At 45.9% G+C, this 17422-nt stretch overlaps 1 protein-coding gene across 1 annotated transcript in view; it reads right to left on the minus strand.

Moving 5' to 3' along the window:
* The window catches only part of LOC138566168 (semaphorin-3A-like), a 624143-nt gene that overhangs the window by 56886 nt on the left and 549835 nt on the right, over positions 1 to 17422 (minus strand). Inside the window, exons 14-15 of the mRNA XM_069643198.1 lie at positions 15849 to 16006; positions 2412 to 2473 (exon numbers count right to left, since the gene is read on the minus strand). Of these exons, the coding sequence (XP_069499299.1) occupies positions 2412 to 2473; positions 15849 to 16006 (220 nt within the window). The remainder of the gene's footprint in view (positions 1 to 2411; positions 2474 to 15848; positions 16007 to 17422) is intronic.

Consider the following 17422-nt stretch of genomic DNA (forward strand, 5'->3'; position numbering starts at 1 on the left):
AATCTATGGGTTGAAGGCGCTCCTCAGAAGCACTTGCGTTGCTATTCAAAAATTAAATTAATAAAATAGAGTATTGATTGGCATGTTTGGCTCAGTGTGTGTGTGCATGTGTGTGTGTGTTTGTGTGGTATTGATCTGTGTAAATTTTCATGGACATTTAGTTCATAAAAGTACAGAAACAAATCTATGTTTCGTGTCTGTCAGTGTTTGTGGACTTGTGGACATGTGCATTCCTTTTTATGCGATTTGCATAGATGTGTGTTTGTGTGTGTGTGTGTGTGTGTATGTGCTGCATATGGTTTTATAAAACAGCATCACTGTTGGGTTCTTTATGCAGGTCTTATGTAAGCATGAGGATCTCCAGCACAAGTGGATTTCCAGACACACAATGGGGTAAATGCTGGGGTTCATACATGTCTTACTGCATGTTTTAGTCGGATCTGTATTTATGTGCATTTGCCTGGCACAAGTGAGCACAGAAGCACAGTCAAGCTCATCTTAGATAAAGACATGCAAAGGTATCTATCTAGCCAAGGTGGTGTCTTTTTAACTATTGCTGTATGGGGTTGTGCATGTCACACACACACACACACACAAACACACACACACACAGTTTTATTTTCGAGGATTTGCATGTGTGTGGATTTGCATGTGTGTGTGTTTTCAAATAGAACACGTCAGTGTGCATTCACATAGACACAAAACACCTCCCGACTGAAATATATGAACACACATATGTTTAGTATAAGTGGCTATGTGTTCAAATTGGAGCTATCAACAGGTCACTTAGCAACATCAGCATCAACAAGCAGTTAACAAAATTAGCAACCGACAGGCACTTAGCAAATTCATGAAATCAACAGTAATTGTTAGCACATTAAGTCAACAGTCAGTTAGCAAAATGAAGCAACTCGGAGCGATTTGCCAGAATCACAACATCGTCAATCATTCATGAAAAATAGTCAGTTAGCAGAGCTGAGATATCAATTCATAAAGTAGATTCAAGCAATATGAAGTCATTTAAGATAAACAGCACTTATCTAGGAAAAGGACAACCACTTTGCATAATCATTAAATGAACCGTCCAAGTGGCAGATTCATTAGATCTACAGCCTCTCTGAAGATCTTAGAGATAAAGGATCCCTGAGTAGATTCATAGAATGAACAGTTCATGTGGCAGATTCATTAGATCTACAGCCACTCTGAAGATCTCAGCGATAAAGGATCCCTGAGTAGATTCATAGAATGAACAGTCCAAGTGGCAGATTCATTAGATCTACAGAAACTCTGAAGATCTTAGAGATAAAGGATCCCTGAGCAGATTCATAGAATGAACAGTTCATGTGGCAGATTCATTAGATCTACAGAAACTCTGAAGATCTTAGAGATAAAGGATCCCTGAGCAGATTCATAGAATGAACAGTCCAAGTTACAGATTCATTAGATATGCGCCTCTCTGAAGATCTCAGAGATAAAGGATCCCTGAGTAGATTCATAGAATGAACAGTTAATGTGGCAGATTCATTAGATCTACAACCACTCTGAAGATCTCAGAGATAAAGGATCCCTGAGTAGATTCATAGAATGAACCGTCCAAGTGACAGATTCATTAGATATGCGTCTCTCTGAAGATCTCAGCGATAAAGGATCCCTGAGTAGATTCATAGAATGAACAGTTAATGTGGCAGATTCATTAGATATGCGCCTCTCTGAAGATCTCAGCGATAAAGGATCCCTGAGTAGATTCATAGAATGAACAGTCCAAGTGACAGATTCATTAGATATGCGCCTCTCTGAAGATCTCAGCGATAAAGGATCCCTGAGTAGATTCATAGAATGAACAGTCCAAGTGGCAGATTCATTAGATCTACAGAAACTCTGAAGATCTCAGAGATAAAGGATCCCTGAGTAGATTCATAGAATGAACAGTCCAAGTGACAGATTCATTAGATATGCGCCTCTCTGAAGATCTCAGCGATAAAGGATCCCTGAGTAGATTCATAGAATGAACAGTTAATGTGGCAGATTCATTAGATCTACAGCCACTCCGAAGATCTCAGAAATCCAGGATCCCTGAGTATCTTAAGAACAGTTTTACCGGTGATCAAATGCTGCACGGCACCACCTGAGCAGGATGGAGAGGTGATGGCAAGTTGAAAGTCTTGTGGGACATTCAGCAAAGCAATTGATACTGTGACAGATAGAAGACTCAACAGTAAGCTGAGAATACCTATAGTAGGGGGTCACATTAGTAAACATAGCACATGAGGACTCAATAACACTGGCAGAGGAAGTGGGCAACACATGGGCACCACAATGTAGGAACTGCAGACACTGCTCATAATTGCACATGCTTAAGGAATGCCATGCACCTGAGTGCTCAGGTTTGTGTTTGGAAGTGTGACACTTACCTCCTTCCTTGAAGCATTCCATTAGAGGGTCTCCACTAGGAATGGCCTGGCGAGCATTGCGCCTGCGAAGAAAAGAAATCCATTAAAATAAATGGAGTTATTTTTATTCCAGAATACGCAGATCTAGCACTTTATCTCTCTGTGTTCTCTTTCTTTGTGTCACTCTCAGGCTCTTTCTCTTCTGTGGGTGATGGTCACAGTGCCTAGTCTGCCTAAAGCCGCCCTCCGATAGGAAGCCTAGGTCTCTCACATCTGGATCCCAGGCTTACAACACTAACACATTCTTCCTGCTAATGACTGGAACTGCGTTGGGGGTGCATTTGCACCTAATCTGTCCAATTGATGGGTGTTTTTACAGAGAAACCAGTTGACATGGCTAGCACTTTCAGACCTTGGGAGCTCTGGGCTTGTTGGAGTGACTGTGGGGTAGATGGACCAGGAAGGGCTTCACAGGCTCCTAGGATTTCTGCTTAAGAGCCTGTAACTCCAAGCATCTCAGATAGTTTGCACGATAAGCCCTCTTTCTGCATTACATCTTTTTTTTTTTTTCCTGTTTAAGTGTTTCTTTTATATTTAATTGACACGATGTATGAAATTGCAGGATGCGTCCTAATGATCTTATCTGTAAGGCTGGTAAAGTAAAATCAAACAAAGTTGCATTTTATAAATAATAAAAACAAAGAGGTAAACATATATTGATTCCTGGCAGTCCCGCCACAAAACAAAAATAAACTTGGGTCTAAAAGTGAAAAATTGTGTTCACAAATACCTCAATTTTTAAACTTTTTTTTTTTTTTTTTTTTTTTTTTTTTTTGTATTTAATCCCTTTGGATTTTTACAAAACGAAGGATAAATGACTGAAATTCCCCATCAGTATTTTTTTTTTTTTTTTTTTTTTGATATCTGGTTTCAGGAAGGTCTCGGATCTCAAAGAGAAACTAGGCGAACAGCTGATTAAATAGATCGTCAGGTGTCTAGTTGCGTCGGCGAGAACATGCGTGAAGGGAGTTCTAGCTTGTGGTTGTTTGTGCGATCTACTGGCGGAATTTAGAGGCTAAGCTTCCCCGGCACATTTTGAAGTCATGATGTGTTGCATGATGTTTAACGTGGCCAGGGCCCAACCCTGTTTGTCGCCTGCAATCAACTTGTTCCAACAATTCTCCTCGTCGGTTGCTGTGAAGTCGGAGATGCAGTTCTTCAAGTAGATACCCCGGATCTCTCGGGTCTTAGGGCAGTTCAACAGCAGGTGACGAATCGTTTCTTTTGCTGTTGGCGATTTGCAGTAACGACATTGACTTGTGTTTGATCTGCCTCTTATTGCCAGGATCTCGTTTGTTTCCAAGAGATTTAAACGGATTCTCAGAAAGTAGAGCCGAGCTGCTCTGCTAGGAAAAAGTTTAAGGTATCTTTGCAGTGTATCCTGTTTTTTGAAGAACGATGGAAGATGGCTGGTAAGTTTGTATTTGTTTGCTGATTCTATGGTTTGAATCCAGTCCCACTCTTTGATTTTTTTAGAGGTTTTTACTGGGTTGATAATCAGCTCTTCCTTACAACTGTCAGCTGATTGAAGGAGGGCCAGCATGTTAGATTCCCATTTCAACAGTGAATTACATGTTTTCATTTCCAATTCCTGGTTTATCAGGCGATAAACGTATGGGCTCTCTGGCATAATGCATTTCCTGTATAATAGGACACTATTCAACGCCACCGAGGTACTTAAGGATATCAGACTAAGTTCACGCCTGAGCGGCGCTATCGGTGTCGATTTCGGGAGACCCAGTATTTTCCTCCAGAATAGCGCTTCCAATTTGGGCCACAGTTCTGCCGGTAGATTAGGCATCGCGTCTGTACCATAAGTTACTGTAGGGATAACTTTCTTTTTGTAGAAGTCCCTTACTGGAATTATGGAATAACGACCAAATTTAAGGTCAATTGCCTTTCCCTGGTTCGATAGGTTCTTGACTTTGTCAATGAGGGTTTCTTGCATTGATTTGTCTTGCGCCGAGCTGTCTAGTATGACTCCTAGGTACTTGAAGCTGTGCACCTTTTCGATTCGGATGGAACCGAGGCAGAAGTTGGACTTTTCTGTTTTTTTGGAGTTTTTTTGGAGTTTCATTGTTTTAGTTTTAGACACGTTGATTTCCAAATTGTTTTCTTCCATGTACCTTTGCAAGTTGTTTAACTGCCGTTGGAGGCCTATAGGAGTCTGGTCTAGTAGGATCAAATCGTCGGCGTAGAGTAAACGGCTAATCAAGGTTCCTCCCAGTTTAGGTGGGAAGAATCGGATTAGTGTTTCGGAGGTTTGAAAGTCCCCCAGATAAGTCCAGAAGAGCGCAGGGGCGAGGGGACAACCCTGTTTTACGCCTCTCAATGTTTTTATTTCCTCCGACAGGAGTCCTTGTTGGTTTAATCTTACTCTCATAGTTGTGTCAGAGTATAGGGCTTTGATCGGGTTCAGGATCTCTGGTGGGCATTTCCAGTTGGTAAGTTTCTGCCATAATCTGGCACGGTTCACTTTATCGAAGGCCTGTGTTAAATCAATAAACGTGATGTATAGATCTGGTTTACCTTCGAATATCTTGCTTTTCAGGATGTTCAGTATCATAATGTTCGCGTTCGTACCCAGATTTTTTTTAAATCCTGTTTGAAAGTGGTCTTGACAGGGGGCATTGCTTGCCCATCTGAGAAAATGTTGCAGGAGGAGAGATCCAAATAATTTCCCTATCGAATCCAAAAGGGCTATTGGGCGAAAGTTGGATGGATCCGCTCTGTTCCCCTTCTTATAAATCGGGACTATGTTCGCACGGGTCCATGATGGGGGTATTGATCTAGAAGTTGCACAGCGCGAAAAGATTATACTCAGGAGGTGTGACCATGCTTCAGGGTGAGTTTTAAGATCGACGTTTGTTATCCCGTCCGGGCCAGGAGCGCGGGATGGTTTTAGTTTCTTTATCTGTGACAGGATCTCGTCTTCGTTGGTGATATTGATCCAAGGCGTGGTAGTGTCAGATATTTTGTTCTCCATAGGTATTAACTCTTGGAATAAGTTTGCAAAGTGGGCCTCCCATGCTGCCGCCGTGATTCCATTTAGTTGGTCAGGTAGTGCGCCTGGCGTAGCCGAGTGGATAAGCGTCCAGAAGTCTCTGGCATAATTGCCATTAATAGCCCTAAGAATATTTTCCGAGTCTTGCTGGAGCAGGTTGTGTCGATAACTTCTTAGCCAATTTTTGTAGGTTTTTTCGGCTATTAATGCAGCCGCCGGTTGGTTTAAGGTCAAGGCGACTCTTTTTACTCTCCTTAGTTCTCTCTTTTTCTCCTGTATGAGTTTATCGAATATATGTCTCCGCTGCGGATGGTTTTCCCTATTCCTTCCTCGTGGGATGTTAAAGGCTACCAACAGGGGAGTGTAATCCGCCGAGGGCAGCTGATTAGGTGCTGTGAGCGCTTTATACGCTATTGTTAACGAGCTTATTGCTTTTTCTGTCATTTTCAATCTGGTGCCTTGTGGTGTTAACTCCATATTATTTGGCATCAAGATCTTGTTTGTCGCCAGTGAGGTCCAGGTAGTTTCAAGGAGGTTGTGGTCGCTCTCCTCTGTTCTTTTCACGTTAAATGTGGTTATCAGGTTAAGTAAAGGCCGCGTGGCGAAGATGTGATCAATAGTAGATTTGGAATTGCCTCTTTCCCAAGTCGGAGGTCTCTTTGGGTCCGAAAAGGCGTGGTCCAGGTTTAGGAAAGATCGTGATTCCATTAATTCTAGCCATTTTGATGCCCTTTGGTCGGTGAGTGAATCTTTCGATTTGACGAGAGGTGGGTTATCAGGGTTGTGACATTTAATGTTGAGGTCCCCACATATAAGGATGAGGTCAATTTTTCGGTATAGCTGGATTTCATCGATGTTTCTTTCCATTTCTTTAATGAATTTTAAAGTATTAGTCGTGGCCGGATTCCAATAAGTGGTGATGATGACCACCGATTTTGGGTAACCCCCCGGTTGCTCTGTTGCAGACGACCAGTTTAGCTTTATCATCAGCGCATCTTGGGTCTCTTTCAGTTTTCCGATGTTCGTTATACCACAACCATTACGGATTGCGATCAGTAGGCCGGCGGTAGGTCTGCCTGTTGAACCTTTTTTTGCGGGCACTATGTGGGTCACAAATCCGTCGATGATTGGAGGATGGAGCAGCCAAGTTTCTTGGAGGCAGATGATGTCGTATTCCTGCCAGTTGATATCGCTTGAGGTGGTTAGGTGGTAGAAGCCTCTGGTATTCCATGAGCATAGTTTTATACGGTCCTGCGTCCAGATGTGATGATCAATAGCTCTGTCGCCATTGATTTGGTTCGATGGTGGCTATTTTTGACGCTGGGACTTCAGGGCCTTAGGCAGCCATGACCACATAGTACCAAGAGTAGAGACTGGTGTTGGATTTGCCACATTCGCATAGGTCTCATTTTTAAACTTTTGCTACAAAGCATAGACATACTAAACCAACAGATTATAGAAAAATGATGAGACTAATTCTCTTATTTACTTATGTATTTATTTATTTATTTAAAGAGCTATTTGGTAATCTATCCAAAATACATGCTTCAAGGCAGCCTTCAACCCCTTCCACTGAGGGTGAGAAATAAAGGTTCACAAGGGAGAATTGGCTTGGACGTTGGCCGGGCTGCGACTCTTCAGCTTCTTATCAGGTCCACTCTTCTAGCGAGTAGTTCCATGCACATTTTCATGAGAATTGAGTGTCAGGGGGGACTTGTGAATTGAGATGTTATCGTATACACATTTGTTTTTCCTTAATGTTATGCATAAGACTGTACTCACACCAATTCAAGATGGCGACCCAATGCAAGTTTCCATAGTGACTGTAGAGTGGGGCAGGAAGGAATGTTGAAGGCATTCTAAATTGTCTTTCATCTGACTTCTTGAACAATTAGGTCCTGTTTGTTAGGGGCTCTTGTAATAGCCCAATTACCCACTTAGATAAAGTTGTAGTAATGGGCTTTAGTTTATTATTAAGTTAAGAGTCAGTTGTTAAGAAGCTGGATCCTGTGGAGGACAGGTTTACAGAAGACCCAGAAGAAGAAGCATCACCTGCTTGTAAATGAAAGATAAGTGATGCGCAAAGTATATTTACAATGCATTGTTTAAAGGAAACGCAGTTAGAGAACACATTACATGTGTGGGAGCTGGTTGCGGGAGCTTGCTGTCGCCTACGTCACTCATGGCCTAATTCACAGAATCATTTCATAATGGCAAAACCACATTGGAAAACGCTTTGTGAATAAGGGCCTCAGAGTATCTCTGTTATCGAATTAAAGGCACGGCATGGTTGAGTAATTGCGCACCCATTACAGAGCGGTGTGGTGCACAGAGATTCATTCCTGAACCAAACAGGAAGCGCCTTTGTCTTCAAGTCTGCGTGTGTGTCATCTCATGCTTAAGAACTGAATTATTCCATACTCAAGAGCACCCAAGTTCATAGTACCTTGGAACCACCTTGTAAAGACTCTAATCGAGGAGCCAACTTTTCGGTTGTGCTCACGAGCACAACTTACTGTCTGTGGACTGTGAGAAGAAGTTCCCCAACATTTCAAAGTTTTCAACTGTGTCTCAGGCAGTGTGAAATAACTATTTCAATGCAGATGTATATAGTTATTTATTTATTTAATTTTTCATTTGTAAAGCACGTTCAAACCCACAGGCTGCTGGGCACTAGGTACATGAGGTACAGTTGATAAACATAAGAGTAGCAATGTTACACTACGGCAGCAAAGAGCTTTCTTACGAAGAACTTCCCCACCATGGACTCCGTTTTGGCATCGTTACAAGTTGCCTTGGAAACTGTTCAGGTCACGTAAACGTGCTAGTCAGCTGATCGGACGTGCTTCGCTTACACGGAAGCCACGCCCCCTTGTTCCTTAAAGCCTTCAGCCGCGGGAACTTCGTGCCGCTAATTGTACGTTACTACGTGCCTTTTCGTAGCCCGCCTACGGCACTATTTGCCTTCCTCGGATTACCCTCGTGAACCTTTGACTCTGAACTCTCGTTACCAGACCTCGGCTTTGTACTCTGTTTCTGCTTATCTTGATTACCCTAAAGACTTGTTGCCACAGTAGTTTTTCTTTACTGCCGTTAAACTGCAGGGGCCTCCCCGCTCAACCTTCAGTTCTACGGGCTCTGTGGTTCTTCACTTCCGCTCAAAACTGAACTCCAGTTCTCATTCATCTTACGCTTGCACAAACGCCCTTGCTTTCCATCTGGAGTTTCCGGCTCTACGATCAAGATCTGCCGAGATCCGTTTCGGCGCTACATTGCTTGGTACTTTTCTTCCTGTTCTATCTGAATCATCTATTTGGACTATAAAACCATTCTTACCAGTGCTGCTTATCAAGGACTTCCTTTGCTCCAACTATCTGATTAACTGTGTTCGCATACTGAGAGACTGTTTGTTCTTTCTACTGAAGTGCATTTACGAACGCTTTCCAGGACATGCAGCAACCCGGCCCTAGTGCGTCCCTCGTGCCGTTCGGGTTGTCCTCCCTATACTAACCTTCCCATTTTATTATTTTTTTCTGTCGTTTTCATCAACCATTTGGATTCTGTACTCCTTATTGAAACTGGTCCAGGATTTCCTCTCAGGACTACTCACATACACTATCTCAGGTACCGGCAGTTCTATTGTGTTTAATAGAATTAATTAAAACGAAACAAGTTAGGCATAATACTCAAAACCTTTTCTGTATCTCTTGCAGCATTGGCCTGGCTGTGCGCTCAATCCCGCTCGTTTGCATTATAGATTACTCTGTCTGTTCTTACATAAATAGCAGAGTGGTACATCGTGAAAAAGAGCCCCTCTCGAAGAGAAGCCTGATTCTTGAAATCAGAGGAACTGGGTTTTCGGAGACGTCTACGGCTCATCCTAACTCTCGATCCCGGTTGGGGTCACGCACACCTTCCGGCTCGGTGAGTAACAAGCAAGTATCAATTAAATGTCAAGTTGCAACGTCAGGGCGTTGTGGTGGGATAAAGGAGTCAGCGAAGTATCATAGCAGGTGGATAAATAGTCATTTGAAAAGCCACGTCTTAAGCTGTTTCCAGAAGGATTTGTAAGAAGGTTCTGTGCTGAGAGCTAGTGGTAGGGAGTCCCAGACGAGAGGGGCAGTGACAGGGAAGCTTGATCCACCAGCTCTTGCTCTTTTGCATCTGGGAATGACCAGCTTGTGACTGTTGCAGGAGCATGTGGGTCTGATATGTTTAGTAGGGGCAAGTCCTTGTGAGAGGTAGGAAGGTGAAATTTTGGAGGAGTGGCATTGATGGGGTGATGGCCAAGATATTGAATTTAATATAGTCTCAAATTGGAAGCCAGTGGTCGTTTTTCCTGTTGGCAGTGACGTGATCATATTTTGAGAGGTTCAGGGCAACCCTGAAGGCATTATTCTGGATAACCTGTAATTTGTGCAGGTTTTGTTCAGTGGTCCCAGAGAGAAGAAGATTGCAATAATCCAGTTTTGTGCTGATGATGGCTCATGCAATAGCCAGGCAGTTGTCAGAAGTGAGGAAGGGTTTGCAGGCATTAAAGAGTTTTGAGGTTGTGGGCAGCACAAGAGGATATGGCATTTACATGTCGTGTCATTCTGAGGGTTGCGTCAAGGCAGAAACCTAGTGTTTTGATGACTGGGTATACGGGGATAGTGTTCCCGTCAATAAGGAACGAGTAGTAGGCTGGGTTGAGTTTGAAGAGGGTGGTGTGACTGTAGATGATTAAGATTTCAATGTTATTGTTGTTGAATCAGAGACTGTAGTATGCCATCCATGACAGATGGTCTTGTAAATGGAATTGAGATTGGGGCTACGTTCTATATAGGTACCAGAGAGGGGTATACAGATCTGGGTGTTGTCAGTATAGTTAGTGTAGGAGATACCCATAGAGTCAAGGTGGTCAGAGAGGGGTTTGGTGCAAATAATGTAAAGGGTAGGGGGAGACACAAGACACCTCCTTGATGGACACCACAGGAGACAAGATTCGGGGAAGGCAGAGTTGGTGATGTATACCCGAGAGGATCGGTTGGCTAGAAAGTATGCAACCCTTTAGGTGGCGAACAGGGATAAATTAGCGGCTGTGCTGAGGTGATGGCAGAGTGTGTTGTGGTCAGCCAGGTCGAAAGCAGCCAAGAGGTACAATGGAAGGAGGAGGGTGACTTTGTCAACGTCGCAGAGGTCATTTATCTGGTTTATGAGATCAAATAGGGCAGATTGTGTGCCATGGCGGGGACGGAAACCAGATTGACCGGAGCTGAGGATGTGATGTTGTTCGAGGTAAGATTTGATCTGGAGGTATGCTGCTCTGTCTAGAATCTTTAGCAGGAATGGTGCTGTAGTGATGGGGCGCTAGTTGGTAGCGACAGCAGGGCCAAAGAAGGTGTTTCCCTAAGGAGAAAGACCCAGGATTCTTTGAGTGGGGCTGGGACCATTATAATGGATTAGCTACATAAGAATATAGAGCAGCATATACTACAAACATTTTATCTCTTCATGAAGAGAAAGAGACAGTATACACTTCCCCCCACGGGACAAGGCCCTGGGGATCAGCAGGGACTGCGATTCTGGTCCAAACACTCTAAAACCCTCCCTTTGCTCACAAGGAGACCCACTTCAAGTCAGAGACCCCCTCTAACAGCCCTATTCCCACCACTGTCAGCACCATGGGGTCACTTGCGCCGAAGACCGACGCACGGCCAGGTATGACACAGAAGTGGCTACCATTATCCCATCAAGTACAGCAGCAAGATCACACGATGTGTATGTGAGAACTGATACCAGGCTCAGTCCTGTACCTGGATTAGCAATAAAAAATAAACTTAAACTACCCAAAGGCTCATAACATTCTCCAAAAGGCTGCCTGAGAGTTGGGAGTCCGAGATTGAGCTCTGCCTGTTCTAGGCACATCACCCATCCCATTCTGTAAACGCCCTGTTCTATACCAGACACTCTAAGATGTCCCATCACACCCGCTTTAATTAGAATAATCAGGTTGCTATAAAGTGCTTCTTGCCAGTAAGGGGGAGTGGGACAGTTTGTGAAAATCTCAGAGCACCTGAATTTTGAATGCTTCAAGTCCCAGTAACATTTAAATCTTTCTGGGAGGGGGATCGAGTTCATCCAGTCCAGGAAATCAGGTTCAGGAATGCTGGGGCAGACTACTGACCCCCCTCAGGGCCTTATAGCATGTCACACAGCCCTACTAGTTCCACAGGGGCTCCTGCTTGGCATTGGGTTATTTTAACAATGTTTCTATTTTCGACACACTTGCTCTGAAATTAGAAAACACATGCTAACTATAGTTGGATGGGGTGAGGAGTCCAAGGCGTCATTAATGGGGTCAATTGGAGGTAGTGTACGGAAGAGTGGCGGGTGAATCTAAACTCCAAAAGTGACCCCTGGAATTCTGTGGGCCGCCAAATCTTTGAATCAGTGACCCGTGAAATTCTGTGGTTCACGTTTGGGGAATTTATAGGCCTCAGTCTGCGTTTTTAGTCCTCTGTGGACACCACATACAGCCTGTACATCTAGGCCTCAGTCTGCGCTTTCAGTCCTCTGTGGACACCACATACAGTCTGTACATCTAGGCCCCAGTCTGCGCTTTCAGTCCTCTGTGGACACCACATACAGCCTGTGCATCCAGGCCGCAGTCTGCACTTTCAGTCCTTTGTGGACACCACATACAGCCTGTACATCTAGACCCCAGTCTGCGCTTTCAGTCCTCTGTGGACACCACATACAGTCTGTACATCTAGACCCCAGTCTGCGCTTTCAGTCCTCTCTGGACACCACATACAGCCTGTACATCTAGACCCCAGTCTGCGCTTTCAGTCCTTGTGGACACCACATACAGTCTGTACATCTAGGCCCCAGTCTGCGCTTTCAGTCCTCTGTGGACACCACATACAAACTGTACATCTAGGCCCCAGTCTGCACTTTCAGTCCTCTGTGGACACCACATACAGCCTGTGAATCCAGGCCGCAGTCTGCGCTTTCAGTCCTCTGTGGACACCACATACAAACTGTACATCTAGACCCCAGTCTGCGCTTTCAGTCCTCTGTGGACACCACATACAGTCTGTACATCTAGGCCTCGGTCTGCGCTTTCAGTCCTCTGTGGACACCACATACAGCCTGTGCATCTAGGCCCCGTTCTGCGCTTTCAGTCCTCTGTGGACACCACATACAGCCTGTACATCTAGGCCTCGGTCTGCGCTTTCAGTCCTCTGTGGACACCACATTCAGTCTGTGCATCTAGGCCTCGGTCTGCGCTTTCAGTCCTCTGTGGACACCATATACAGTCTGTGCATCTAGGCCCCGGTCTGCGCTTTTAGTCCTCTGTGCACACCACATACAGTCTTTACATCTAGGCCTCAGTCTGCGCTTTCAGTCCTCTGTGGACACCACATACAACCTGTACATCTAGGCCTCAGTCTGCGCTTTCAGTCCTCTGTGGACACCACATACAGTCTGTACATCTAGGCCGCAGTCTGCGCTTTCAGTCCTCTGTGGACAGCACATACAGTCTGTACATCTAGGCCTCAGTCTGCGCTTTCAGTCCTCTGTGGACACCACATACAGTCTGTACATCTAGGCCTCAGTCTGCGCTTTCAGTCCTCTGTGGACAACACATACAGTCTGTACATCTAGGCCTCAGTCAGCGCTTTCAGTCCTCTGTGGACACCACATACAGTCTGTGCATCTAGGCCGCAGTCTGCGCTTTCAGTCCTCTGTGGACACCACATACAGTCTGTGCATCTAGGCCGCAGTCTGCGCTTTCAGTCCTCTGTGGACACCACATACAGTCTGTGCATCTAGGCCGCAGTCTGCGCTTTCAGTCCTCTGTGGACACCACATACCGTCTGTGCATCTAGGCCGCAGTCTGCGCTTTCAGTCCTCTGTGGACACCACATACAGTCTGTACATCTAGGCCCCAGTCTGTGCTTTCAGTCCTCTGTGGACAGCACATATAACCTGTACATCTAGGCCCCAGTCTGTGCTTTCAGTCCTCTGTGGACAGCACATACAGCCTGTACATCTAGGCCCCAGTTTGCACTTTGAGACCTCTGTGGACAGCACATACAGCCTGTACATCTAGGCCTCAGTCTGTGCTTTCAGTCCTCTGTGGACACCACATACAGTCTGTACATCTCGGCCACAGCCTGCGCTTTCAGACCTCTGTGGACAGCACATACAACCTGTACATCTAGGCCTCAGTCTGTGCTTTCAGTCCTCTGTGGACAGCACATACAACCTGTACATCTAGGCCTCAGTCTGTGCTTTCAGTCTTTGTGCACACCACATACAAACTGTACATCTAGGCCCCAGTCTGCGCTTTCAGTCCTCTGTGGACACCACATATAGCCTGTACATCTAGGCCCCAGTCTGCGCTTTCAGTCCTCTGTGGACACTACATACAGTCTGTACATCTAGGCCCCAGTCTGCGCTTTCAGTCCTCTGTGGACACCACATACAAACTGTACACCTAGGCCCCAGTCTGCGCTTTCAGTCCTCTGTGGACACCACATACAGCCTGTGCATCCAGGCCGCAGTCTGCGCTTTCAGTCCTCTGTGGACACCACATTCAGCCTGTACATCCAGACCCCAGTCTGCGCTTTCAGTCCTCTGTGGACACCACATACAGTCTGTACATCTAGGCCTCAGTCTGCGCTTTCAGTCCTCTGTGGACACCACATACAGCCTGTACATCTGGGCCCCAGTCTGCGCTTTCAGTCCTCTGTGGACACCACATACAGTCTGTACATCTAGGCCCCAGTATGCGCTTTCAGTCCTCTGTGGACACCACATACAGCCTGTGCATCCAGGCCGCAGTCTGCGCTTTCAGTCCTCTGTGGACACCACGTCTGCACTTTCAGTCCTCTGTGGACACGACATACAGCCTGTGCATCCAGACCCCAGTCTGCGCTTTCAGTCCTCTGTGGACACCACATACAGTCTGTACATCTAGGCCCCAGTCTGCGCTTTCAGTCCTCTGTGCACACCACATACAGCCTGTACATCAAGGCCCCGGTCTGTGCTTTCAGTTCTCTGTACACACCACATACAGTCTGTACATCTAGGCCTCAGTCTGCGCTTTCAGTCCTCTGTGGACACCACATACAGCCTGTACATCTAGGCCTCAGTCTGTGCTTTCAGTCCTCTGCTGACACCATATACAGCCTGTACATGTACGCCCCAGTCTGTTCTTTCGGTCCTCTGCTGACACCACTTACAGCCTGTACATCTGGGCCCCAGTCTGTTCTTTCAGTCCTCTGTGGACACCACATACAGCCGGTACATCTAGTCCTCAGTCTGTGCTTTCAGTCCTCTGTGGACACCAAATACAAACTGTACATCTAGGCCCCAGTCTGCGCTTTCAGTCCTCTGTGGACACCACATACAGCCTGTGCATCCAGGCCGCAGTCTGCGCTTTCAGTCCTCTGTGGACACCACGTCTGCACATTCAGTCCTCTGTGGACACGACATACAGCCTGTGCATCCAGACCCCAGTCTGCGCTTTCAGTCCTCTGTGGACACCACGTAGAGTCTGTACATCTAGGCCTTAGTCTGCGCTTTCAGTCCTCTGTGGACACCACATACAACCTGTACATCTAGGCCTCAGTCTGCGCTTTCAGTCCTCTGTGGACAGCACATACAACCTGTACATCTAGGCCTCAGTCTGCGCTTTCAGTCCTCTGTGGACACCACATACAGTCTGTACATCTAGGCCGCAGTTTGCACTTTGAGACCTCTGTGGACAGCACATACAGCCTGTACATCTAGGCCTCAATCTGTGCTTTCAGTCCTCTGTGGACACCACATACAGTCTGTACATCTAGGCCACAGTCTGCGCTTTCAAACCTCTGTGGACAGCACATACAACCTGTACATCTAGGTCTCAGTCTGTGCTTTCAGTCCTCTGTGGACAGCACATACAACCTGTACATCTAGGCCTCAGTCTGTGCTTTCAGTCCTTTGTGCACACCACATACAAACTGTACATCTAGGCCCCAGTCTGTGCTTTCAGTCCTCTGTGGACACCACATACAGCCTGTACATATAGGCCCCAGGCTGTGCTTCTTTCAGTCCTCTGTGCACACCACATACAGCTGTACATCTAGGCCCCAGTCTGCGCTTTCAGTCCTCTGTGCACACCACATACAGCCTGTATATCTAGGCCTCGGTCTGCGCTTTCAGTCCTCTGTGGACACCACATACAGCCTGTACATCAAGGCCCCGGTCTGTGCTTTCAGTTCTCTGTACACACCACATACAGTCTGTAAATCTAGGCCTCAGTCTGCGCTTTCAGTCCTCTGTGGACACCACATACAGCCTGTACATCTAGGCCACTGTTTACAGATAATTGTTCATCAGGAGAAGCTGCTCAGACTCACCTTCGAGGGATGGGCACATATGGGCTGCAGGACCCTCCATCCCAGGTGCAGTATGGGTCCCTGGCCAGGCAGCACTCGGCACACACTTTGCCGTACATCTCGCACTGGTGGGTGGCAAGTTGGGAAAGGCCGCTGTTGGAGGCAATGTAAAGCCAGTGCTGGAGAAAGAAGTGAAGAAAGAGAATGAATGAACTCTCCCTAAAACAAAGATGTGAAGCAGCCTCCATTACCAGGTCAGGCGGAGCAGCGGATAGGGAAATGTGGGACATCATAGCACGCCTGAGCTTTTGATTGGCAGGAAGGCCCGGTGTAGACTAGAGTGTCATGGACCAGGACTGTCTCTGTAGGACGGGTAGGATTTATAGTCCAGATATTGGCCGACTTGTGAATGGAGTTTCTTCCGACCTATCAGCTTCTTCCGAAGTTCCAGAAGGTCAAGGAATCTCTGGCACCAAAGAGCCCACACTGACTGCCAGACAGGATGTGGGTGATCCAAGTCCAATGCTCAAGAGCTAAATCCACTTCACATTTTCAGAAAACAGCCTCTTCTAGACACTGGGCCTTATTACGGGTTTGGCAGTAGTTTGGCAGTAAATCCACACAATTACTGACAAACTCGCTTACCATTATCGCCACTTGGTCGGTGGGTTTACTATAGGATTACAAGTGGTGGAACAGTGGTATTAATCCAATTTTGGAGTGCATAGAACTCCATGGATATTTCGACGGAATTACCGCAATGATCACTGCATCACGGTCATTTTGCCATGGTAATTCGGCCAATATTTGGGACCTTATTATGGCAGATTTACTGCAGCATGATACCGGAGGAAAATCCACCAATTAAACGTCAATCTTGTAGTTCTTTGGTGTAGTAAATATGGCAAAAAAAGTGCCATTAACTTCCATGTATTTCCTACACCGCTGAACTTGTAATGTGTCCCACGGTTTCTTGTACTGTAAGGTTCTATGACACTGACCTTGGTATACCGGACATGGCCGTTTCTGCTGTGCAACAATGTAACTGCTGCATACAATTGGAAGCCACTACACTTAACGCTGGTATACCAAGACATACAATGAATTCCCGGGGCACGTCCATGAACCCTGACTGTTGTTTGAGTTAGGATGTCCTCGTACTATCTAAAATGAAGTGAACTGCACCGCTCTGAAGTTAAGCTGTTGTTGTTTCGGTCTACCACTGTGTGTGTGGGTGGGTGGGTGTTTGGGTGTGTCAGTGTATGTGTGTGTGATCTTTTCATTTGCTAGGAACACGCTATTGCTGCCTCTTTCTTTGGGTACACGGCTGCAGTGAGGTTTATAATGACAGGAGATACAGGGCGGCTGGACACACACGTCACAGTAGAACCTGGCGCAGCTAACCACACACCACGTTGCACTTCTGGCAAGAGCCAGTAAGTGCTGATTTGGTACATGTTTCCCGGCATGCATTGTTATGTTCAGGTCCATTTGCAAACAAAATATGTGAGCCAAATGCCTGCAATGTATTTTACTCAAGGTCGCATTTGCGCAACAAATTAGCCGATGACATTCTCAAAGAACTTGAGAAATAA

Source organism: Ambystoma mexicanum, chromosome 2p, assembly GCF_040938575.1.
Source record: "Ambystoma mexicanum isolate Mex_15411 chromosome 2p, UKY_AmexF1_1, whole genome shotgun sequence".
Classification (NCBI taxonomy): Eukaryota; Metazoa; Chordata; class Amphibia; order Caudata; family Ambystomatidae; genus Ambystoma; species Ambystoma mexicanum.